This window comes from Blastocystis sp. subtype 4 (assembly GCF_000743755.1).
Source record: "Blastocystis sp. subtype 4 strain WR1 chromosome Unknown seqid_0323, whole genome shotgun sequence".
Classification (NCBI taxonomy): domain Eukaryota; class Bigyra; order Opalinata; family Blastocystidae; genus Blastocystis; species Blastocystis sp. subtype 4.
The window spans coordinates 226-10,632 of NW_014569224.1; the positions used below are offsets into that span (position 1 = coordinate 226).

A 10,407-nucleotide genomic window follows, 5' to 3' on the forward strand; every position below is an offset into this window, starting at 1 on the left:
TCATGATCTTATCAGTTATTCCCGCGATTATTCGTGACTTGTTTGTTACAGTTTAATCATTCTTTACCTGAATGGATTTCCAGAGGGTTGAAGCGGAGGTTAATCAACACCTTGATCTAGTATTCTCAATTATTGCAATCTTGACATCTAGTACTCAAGTGCTCAAAACCGGAATGATTTGAACACACAGTACAAGGAGATCAATGCTGTCATTCAGATTCTTCAAAATGCAGTTCAACACTCAGTAGGGGAGAAGTAATTCCAATAGTTTTCTATAATTTGATATAGACGGATGTACTACAGTGGATTACTGAAGAGACCAATGGAGATTCAGAGACGACTTCAACGACAACTCATAACACTGCCTTCGGTTCAACCGGTTCAAGTAACTGCTGTTACTGCTTCTGCGAGAAATGGTACAGTAAATCCCATTTCGACTCCATCTGCCTCTATTGCTGTTGAACCTGCTTCTTCCTCTGTCACACCTCATCTTCGAGTGCCTCCAGTATGTGCAATGAAGAAACGCGAATCTTACATTGATCGTCCTCTTTCCACCCATGAATTGTTCATTTTAAAGCGTACTTCCGTAATTAATGGAAATAGATTCGTCCCCTGGATGGATAAAGATGCTTTGGATTTTGACTCACAACCCTTTCTAGATGACTTTGATTATCATATGAAGCCAGAATTCATTAAGCGTGGCTGTTGCTTCGTTGCTCCCTCGAAGTTGTCTGATGATCCAACGATTATCAAATATCCTCTGGATCCGTTTGTTGTTCAACAACACAATGTTGCCGACTGTACCATCGTATCCTCGATCATCAGCTGTGCTAACTATGAGGTGCGATTTAAGAAACCTCTCATCACAGGAATTCTCTATCCACAACGAAGCGGTCGTCCTGTATTCAATCCTATGGGTAAGTACATCGTGAAATTAGTGTTCAACGGTGTCCCACGGAAAGTTGTGATTGATCATCGCATTCTGGTTACCTCCTCTATGAAACCGCTCACCACATTTAGTCGAAATATGGGTGAGTTATGGCCTATTCTTCTAGAGAAGGCCTTCTTGAAGGTTCATGGTGGTTATTCTTATGATGGTGGCAACGGAGGCCAGGATACTTACAGTCTGACTGGCTGGATTCCCGAGAGTATCCGTCTCTCGGAAGAAAAGAATGCTGATGCAGTGTGGTCGAAGCTCTATGGAGCATTCAAGTATTAGTGGAATGGATGAATGAGAAATAGTTCTGGGGACTGTCTATTAACTGCAGGAACACGCAGTAATCTTGGAGCTAATTGTGAAGAGCGTCTGGGTCTCGCCCAAGGTCATTGTTATGCAATCATCCAGATGGTGGAGATTGAAGGGTATCGACTGATCCAATTGCGCAATCCATGGGGTCATGTATCGTGGAAGGGACGTTTCAGCTATCAAGATCAAAGCAATTGGTCAATGAAGATGCGTTCGGTAAGAATCATATTGATTTTGTGATGTAGCAATTATGTCCTGATTATACTCAACGTCTTCAAAATCCTTCCTCTGATGATGGCTTGTTCTGGATGGAGTTCACAGAATTCAAACGATACTACAAGTCCTTGTAATCAATGAAACTGTCATTAACTTCTAGCAATGTGAATTGGTCTCCAGAACTCTTGAATTCTTCTGTTACCTATCATGATTGCTATACTAACATGTACCTCGGTTCTATGAGTGATCTACGGAATATCGGTGGATGTCCTCAATACGTTCTTGAACTGATGAATCCAACCAACCAGGTCATACCTGTTCATGCCATGTTAAGTCGTCACTACACGGATTACGAAGACATGTTAGGTTCCGATCATACAAAGATTGTTATCTCGTTACAAGTCTATCAGACTGATGGTGTGAAGTATTTAGTGAAGGAAAAAGATGCTATCAGACCTGTTCGTGAAGAAGCTATCTTTACCAATATTCCTTATGATTTGTGTCGTATTCTGCTTCCTCCTGGTCATACGACATATACCGTTGCTGTGATGGCATATAAAGAACAGCTTCGTAATCGGAAACCATTTGACTTCTCCCTTCAAGTTCGTTATCCATCCATTGTAACTGGATCAATGAAACCTATCACTGAGTTCCCTCAGTATCATTTTTCATCTCGAGCAGCTGGTGTATGGAAAGCTGACAATGTTGGTAAGCCTTCGCTCAAGACGTTCAAGATGAATCCTCGCTACCTTCTTCATTTGAATCGACAAACATTTATCAATGCTCGATTAGAGATGATCAATAATGGAGATATTGCTGTTGGTTTGCGACTCATGCGAATTCAGGATCTGGAAGAAGACAACATAAGTAAGCGAACAATGTTGGCTGAAGCGGATGGATTCATGTTAGGAGCATGTGTGTTAGAGACAGATTTACAGCCTGGTGATTATGTGTTGATTGCAAGTGAATATCCTTCTTCTATCACGTGCTAGTCTCCTTCATTTTAGATTCGAACCAATAGTAGATGTTCAATACATCATCTCGGTCCGATCTTCACATCCATTGATTCTTAAAGAATCTCAGGCCCATTCAATTCCTCTTCCTGATCTTGGAAAGGATCTATTTTACAATTATGCTTTTGCAAGCACATTGAATGCTCAAACAACAGGTCAGAGTGTATTAGGATTACGAGGATTCTTTGCCGCTGAATCGTTCTATTCATTCAATAGAATAATGAGTAGATGTCGTATGTACGTTAGTCAGTCTTCTCTTCTTACCGTCAAAATTACTGTGTCTCTCGATTCTGTTCCTGTGGTTGCACTTTTTGCGTGCCCAAATGGAACTCAACCAGTTTCGTTGTTGCTGAAAGACGCTGTAGTTTCTTCGAAATTGGAAGAAAATGATTCCTCGACATTCTTATTTACCCCTCTCAATCCGGGATATTATGTGCTAGCCTATGGGTTGAAGAATACTGCTGATGCTGACATGCAGTTAGGAGTGTTTAGTAACAACCCACTTCGTTTCTATTAGTATGTTTGTTACAGCAAAGAAGATAGTGAAGTGAAAAGAAAAAGCGATTAGCAATTTGCTCACTGTTCCAAGATTTGGTTAAAGAATCATGCAGCTGTCGTAGCAACTCATTGGAGTAGTTCCGAACTCCAGACAAACAAATAAGATGATCAATTACAGAAGTGGCTTCAACATCTTGGAGCATTTGGGGAAAGTAACACCGAAGAAGCGATAAGGCGAAGGAAGGAGTATAACAAAGAGCTGAAAGCGATTCAATCGTTTGATTCGTGTATGGAAATGTGAGAATGGACAACCATTGTTGTTCTGTTAGTAGCTAATCATGAATTGAATAATGAAACTAGTACAGGAAAGAGCTTAGAATACAAACTTGGTATAGGAAGCGACTCATAGACATAGGAGCTAATGCTATTTTGAATCTCCGGAATCATAGAATCGTCAACAGAAGTGTCACACTCAGTAACTCGTTCTCCCCTTTCAGTAATCCTTGGATCTACCATTTCAAATGTCACAATATCCTGAAGTCTAAATGACGGATGAGGGATAATCAGATGATCGATTGTGGGAGCATGATCTTCTAATACAGTTTTCTATACATCACTTTCTGTATCGATTTGAACATCAAAATCGAGTTGTACAGGGGACATTGTTAATACTTCTCCATCTGGAAGTGTAACTGAGTAGGGATCATCTTGAACTCGTTCGTTTCCAATTTGAAACTCTTTATTTGACTGCTGAACAGTGTTTGAAATCGAATCTAATCCTAATATTGAATGAGGCTAATCTACTCAGACTCTTTTCAATCACTGTATCATCTACATCCTTCCAGTTCATTCTCTTCAATTCTAAATGTTGGAACGAAAAGCGACTCACAGATTTCTTTTTTATGGATCATCCTGGAAGTGCATTTCGTAAGCTAGCACCATACTATGCAAAACGAGTGGAAAAATCTATGGATGATGTTGATTTGATGGATATTCCAAGTACTCTTCGTGTTTGTAGACATCATAACCTATAATAATTTGTAGCCACCTCATGTGATAATTACACGGAATTAACGGACACATTGTCATCAACAATGAAGTTAAGGAGTCTGCTTCTGAATTTATATTTTAGCCGTAGAGCGGTTAATGAAATCGATTTCGAATGAAGATTTTGTGAAAGATGCGAATGCGTTGTTGGCAGAAACACCAATTCCTCCCATGAATCAGAGTGCTTCGGGGACATTTTCTCGAGTTGTTGATGTCCCTCCTATTCTCATGTGTGAGAGCAACACGGTTTTCTTCTATGAAGAGTATCTGAATCTATTCCATTTTATTTGTAGAGTACTGTATGGATCCCATACAGTCGATAGTCTTGTAAATAACCGAATCACCCATCTTTTAGAACGTTTCTTGTATATGCGTCCCGAACGTATTTGCAACGCATATATGACATATGTCCGTCAAAAGAATAATGATGTACGATCTCAGATCCTCTTTCGTTTAGATTCCTGCCTTTGAAGTCTCTCCTCGCTGTCTTCTCTTTGCAGGATCCAAGTTTGATCTGAACAATGCTTATTCTCTCACATTTACGATTACTAATCATACCAATTCACAACAAACAGTGTCCATCGAACCTGTTCCCAATGTACAGGATGTGAATCTCCGTTTAGAACTCTCGGAAAACACAGTAGTAGTAAAGAGGGGTAAGACAGCGACTGTCACTGTATACATCACATTTACATCTCGCTCTACTCAACTTTCCAAGCTGATTCTCTTTACATCCGATGCTACGAGAGATTTTGTTAACATCTCGGCGACTTCACAGCAAAAGGTATTTGGTATTGAACCATCCATTCTCCCTTCAGCTCTGGATGAAGGATTCCATGTACCGATTGTTCTGGTAGCATTGAAAGAGAAGTTTCTTTCCGTGGGTGGATTAACCTCAGTAACGGTGATTGACTTGATTAACCACTAGCAAGGAGTGTTTCGATTAGCAGGTCTGGGAGATGATATCGATGGGTTAATTGAATATTTGGATGATCATGGAGATGAAGTGCGATCAAAAGCCGATATTCCTTGTGATCAGGTTAATGTGATCGCACCTGCCATTAAGGTACAGAACCACGTAAATCCATTTATCTATAGCAGTATTTCAGGTCGTTACCTGTTCCTATTTTCAATTCTATTGATCTTGGTGAATTAAAGAATTGTCGAGAAATTTCGGTATTTGTCTTTCTTCTGTCTCACTTAATAGGATTATTATCAGATTCTATCTCTCCTTTCCCCTGTAAGCCGAGATTTGCTGATGTGGTTGTTTTCGTTACTCGCTGATATCGCATTTTGCTGTAAAGATAATAAAATGAATTCAAAGAACTTGGCTATAATGATTGCTCCTAATCTTTTCTCCGAAGACGATGATCTGTTATATACAACATATCTTAAACAAGTCATTGATCTTTGTGACTGTATGATATCTCATCTTGTTGTTATTCGTCATGATAGGTAAGTTTGCCTTCTCCATTGTTTGTTATGAAATTATACGATTCTAAAGTATGCACTTTATTGTGTTGTTCTTTATGTTTAGAAGTCGAAACGAAAACCTCATGCACCATCGTATTCTGTATTCGTAGCAATATAGTTATATTATTTCTAGTATTCCCTAAAAGCAAAACGGAATGCTTTATATACTCCTTTCAACCCACGAGGTGCATTTTTCGTTTTTCGCTTATTCCTAGTTTATACACAGAAAAAGAAAATGAAAGAAACTATCTCAAAGACAACATTTGTAAATCCAGAGTTAGAACGACTTCAAACAGAGATTGCCCTTCTGAAAGAACAGAAGAAATCAATCGATTTAATGAACAAAGAGAAGTTAAATCAGGATTCTAAGAAAGAAGTTGTTGTTGTTAATGGAGACAAGTATGTTGTTAACGGAAGTAAGATGGATAAAGTGGTGAGTCCCTCCATACCAAAGAAGAAGGAAGATGTTTGCTTGACATTTTGCAAATATGGAAGTTGTTCAAATCCAACCTGTCGGAACCGTCATGATCCATCCTTAGTACGTATATGTCCTGCGTTTTTGAGGGTATGAATTCATGTTACATCTAAGGATAGGGTTGTTGTCAGAATGAGCAGTGTACTCTCAGCCATGTCGTTAATCCCGAACTGTTACCACTTTGTTCTTTCTATCTAACGGGCCAATGTACAAATGAACATTGTAATTTTCGACACGAAAAGGTAGATATTAGCCTTTGAATTCCTTTGATAGGTGTCTGTGGATGTTCCCACATGTCACAACTTTAATGCGGGTTACTGTGCTGAAGGTTCCAAATGTAAATACAAACATCTCTATTCGCGTAAGAATGATTCTTTGCTTTCATTCTAGATATACGGTCACAAATGAAGGATGATGTGACAGATGTCACGTCGTTCCTTCCTAGTTTTGTAAAACTAGGAACTAATTCATCTCTTATTTGTTCAAAACAAACATAACTACATCTTCTTAAACATATCAAGCATACGTCGAGTGACATAGAAGCCTCCACCGATATTCACGGCTGCAAAGACAATGGCAACCATTGATACCCAGAAGGAGATGCTATTGAAAGGATCAATGGCCTGGAACAATGCGCCCAGAACTACCACACCAGAAATAGCATTGGTGACGGACATCAATGGAGTGTGTAGAGAAGGAGTCACATTCCAAATCGAATTATAACCAACAATAATCGACAAAGCGAAGATCATCAGTTGAGATGTGAAGGTTGGAGGTAAGAAGCATCCGATTAGGATCAAACAGACAAACAGAGCCACCACAGCTAAAGCACGACGAGCATTATCACTCATCTTTTGCTGAGGCAATACAGGCTTCGAAGAAGTCGTCTTCTTGACCACAGGCTTCACAGGAGCAGGAGTAGCACTGGCCTTTGGAGGATAGGTAACTTGCTGCTCCATACACACAAGCATGTTACGAATGATTTCATCAGCTGAATCGATCTTGAAGTCCTTAGCACCATGCATATGCTCCAACAGACGGAACAGATTGTTAGCATACATCTCAGAAGCAATACGTCCCATACGACAAGGTAATTGCTTGTAACCAATAATAGTAACGCCCTTGTGAACTACCACCTCACCTGGCTTCGTCAAGACACAATTACCACCAGTACGAGCAGCCAGATCCACAATCACAGAACCCGTCTTCATAGCCTCTACATGATCCTTTGTCAGCAGCTTAGGAGCAGGTTTTCCAGGAATAGCCGCAGTCGAAATGATCACATTACACTCTCGCGCTTGAGCTAAGAAGAGAGCCATTTCAGCCTCCAGATACTCAGGAGACATAACCTTAGCATAGCCACCAGCTCCTTCACCGCTCTCTTTGCTAGGTACACGCAGATCCAAGAAGGTACCTCCCATAGACTCAACTTGCTCCTTACAGACAGATCGAGTATCGAAACAACGGACATCCGCTCCCATATTTTTAGCAGCACCAATAGCCTCGAGACCAGCCACACCAGATCCAATGATCAAGATCTTGCATGGATCATACTTACCAGCAGCAGTAATTTGAGGAGCGAAGAATCCTTCATAAGCAGCAGCAGCCTCGATTACAGCTCGATACCCAGCAATCTTTCCCATTGATGATAATGAATCCAGCTTCTGAGCAGTAGTGATTCGAGGCACATTATCCATAGCCAGCCAGATAAGTCCCTTCGAGGCAGCTGTCTTCAATAACTCAGCATTCTGAGCAGGAGAAGCATATGATACCAGAATCTGCTTGCTGTGAAGCATCTCCAGTTCCTCAGGAAGAGGCTCGTTCAACTGCAAAACGATATCTGCCTGACGGAACACTTCCTCACGTGATACCAATTCCACACCCACCTTCTCATACTCCTCTGGAGAGAACTTAGCACCATCTCCAGCACCTTCTTCCATAATCACACGGAATCCCAGTTTACGAATCTTAATAGCAGCTGTAGGAGTAATAGAGACTCGTGTCTCTTCCTCTCCAATCTCCTTGGGCACACCCACAGTCATAAAAGTCTCATACTGGGAATAATCAAATTCTTCCTCCTTCTTTGCAACAGTAGTCAACCCACCTGCTACTTGTTTCTCCAGACTCTTCGCCTTCTCCCGCAATACAGACACAATGCTCTCAATAGTATCCTTCGCATTACCGAAACACATATTTGTATTCTCAAAGAAGAACATAGGATTCTCCACATCAGCGTAACCCTTATTCATTGATCGCTTGAATACAACTACGTGCTTGGACTCCCACACACGAATCACAGGCATACCAGCAATGGCTGACTGAGGATCATTCTCAGCAGCAGGATTCACAGTATCATTTGCTCCAATGACAAGACACACATCATTCTCAGACATGGATGGGTTCACTTCATCCATCTCAAAGACAATGTTGTAAGGAACATTGGCTTCAGCTAGCAATACATTCATATGACCAGGAAGACGACCAGCAACAGGATGAATACCAAAAGAGACAGTCTTGCCAATACTGGTCAGAATCGTTGTCATTTCAGAGACAGCATGCTGAGCATGACCAGCAGCCATACCATATCCAGGTACGATCATAATCTTATTAGCATCTAATAACATCTCAGCAACACCTTCAGGCTTAATGGGAAAGTGAGGTTTCTCTTCCTTAGCCTCAGCTTTGGTCTCCTTCTTATCAGCAGTTTCACCAAAACCACCAGCAAGAACACTCAAGAGAGAACGGTTCATTGACAAGCACATGATATAGGAAAGAATGGCTCCGCTGGAAGCGACAATGGCTCCTGTGATGATTAACATGCTATTTTGAAGCATGAAACCAGCAGTGCATCCACTCACACCTGAGAAAGTGTTCAGCACCGAAATCACCACAGGCATATCAGAGCCTCCAATAGGAACAACAAAGTAATAACCATACAAAGCTGAGATGAGAATAAGCAGTATATTGAAGACAACACCATACTTTTCGACGTGTAGAACCCCAGGGAAATACTCTCTCACACAATCATCGAAGTAACTGCTTAGACCAGAAAGAACCATCAGAATGACAGCAATAATCACAAAGATTGTGTTCCATGTGGATTGAGCAGGAAGCTTCTTGAATTTCTTACCATCCAGTTTCATACAAGCAACAATTGATCCAACAAATGTGACGATTCCAATAAAGATTCCAAGCTCCATAAACACGATTTGAGTAATCGACTCAGCCGTTCTATACTGAGGTGTAAGGAACGTAAGAGCACTAAACAATCAGATAATGACTTAAGAATTACTTGGGGGAGAAATACAAAGCAATACCCTCAAGAGCAGCAGCTAAACCACCAAAGGCATTGAGGAGACCAACCATTTGAGGCATTCCTGTCATTGCAACAGAATGAGCCATCCAAACACCAATCAATACTCCAATAAGGAGTACAACAGGAGGCAACCACCACGCCTGATACAGGTTTAATATGTTGTGGTCTTTACTGGGATTAACCAGCAAACTCCAATCCGAAGTACTAGCAAGAATACCCGTACGAATATACTGCATGACAACGCATGCAACCATACCAATAATACCAAACCTATATGAAAAACAAAAGCGACTTAGTACCAGTTTCCAGCTCGAGCACTCTCCTGCTGACTCAGCCCCAAAATAGAGAAGATAAAAAGAACGGCACTTGCTACATAGATCACATCTGTGAAAGACTCAAGTGCTCTGGAAGCAGTGACGTTTTGAAGTCCAAAATCTGGGAATCACCGTGAACAAAGGACATCTCACCTAAATCCATTCGATTGTCAATTGACTAGAATGTTTTTGATCAATGGTTTGATAGTGCACCAATTAAATTGGTTCTACCAATCAAATCTGCCCCTCAATAGAAGCTCCATTCTTTGAAAGAAGGATGCAGAACAGATAAATCCTAATGTAATGGGTTTAAAAACAGCATATATGCAGTTCTATTGTTGTTGAGATCAATTAACACGCAGTTTGCTGGATGATGACAGAATTCATAGAATCTTATTTAGTAAAAGGTCAGAACAGTATCAAATGTTGAAAACGATGTTGATGTTATTGTCTCGAGAATTCCTCATTGGTATTTCATCCAGTTCTAGATATGAATACTCTCGTAATAGGAAGTATTATTGTCTCTAATCGCTTCAACTTAAGCAAGAATCATCGTGTCTTAATCATCAAGACGAGTCACACTATACAGTTGTTTGTCTCTATTTCGTGTGACAGAGAGTCAAGGTAAGTGTCATTGTACTCAAAACATTCCTATATTCTCATTTATCAAGAATTGGATGGTGGAAGAATGATGATGACGGGATTCTAATACTGGATGTAGAAATGTTCGAAAAGGAAGTTGTCATTGATTGTCGTGGCCACATTATGGGTCGTTTGGCCTCCATTGTTGCCAAGGAGCTGCTTTGCGG

General features: G+C 40.6%; 3 protein-coding genes across 3 annotated transcripts; 2 read left to right on the plus strand and 1 right to left on the minus strand.

The window, feature by feature from the left end:
• Window positions 1–227: 227 nt before the first annotated feature.
• Window positions 228–2,454, plus strand: JH06_4225 (calpain-7; the record flags this gene model as incomplete). Its single annotated transcript, XM_014670146.1, has 5 exons — window positions 228–244; window positions 289–1,212; window positions 1,243–1,462; window positions 1,492–1,592; window positions 1,623–2,454. 5 exons carry the CDS (start codon window positions 228–230, stop codon window positions 2,452–2,454), a joined length of 2,094 nt encoding a protein of 697 aa, XP_014525632.1.
• A 1,421-nt stretch (window positions 2,455–3,875) lies between these two features.
• Window positions 3,876–6,358, plus strand: JH06_4226 (hypothetical protein; the record flags this gene model as incomplete). Its single annotated transcript, XM_014670147.1, has 14 exons — window positions 3,876–3,987; window positions 4,018–4,080; window positions 4,112–4,283; window positions 4,314–4,449; window positions 4,478–4,918; window positions 4,949–5,086; window positions 5,119–5,196; window positions 5,228–5,419; window positions 5,476–5,523; window positions 5,558–5,593; window positions 5,627–5,678; window positions 5,709–6,058; window positions 6,088–6,210; window positions 6,242–6,358. 14 exons carry the CDS (start codon window positions 3,876–3,878, stop codon window positions 6,356–6,358), a joined length of 2,058 nt encoding a protein of 685 aa, XP_014525633.1.
• Window positions 6,359–6,465: 107 nt separating this feature from the next.
• JH06_4227 (pyridine nucleotide transhydrogenase) lies at window positions 6,466–9,761 on the minus strand (the record flags this gene model as incomplete). The annotated part of the gene is given in 4 exon segments (XM_014670148.1): window positions 6,466–9,229; window positions 9,261–9,554; window positions 9,584–9,719; window positions 9,731–9,761. The coding sequence occupies 4 exon segments, from the start codon at window positions 9,759–9,761 to the stop codon at window positions 6,466–6,468; spliced, it is 3,225 nt and encodes a 1,074-aa protein (XP_014525634.1).
• Window positions 9,762–10,407: the final 646 nt, after the last annotated feature.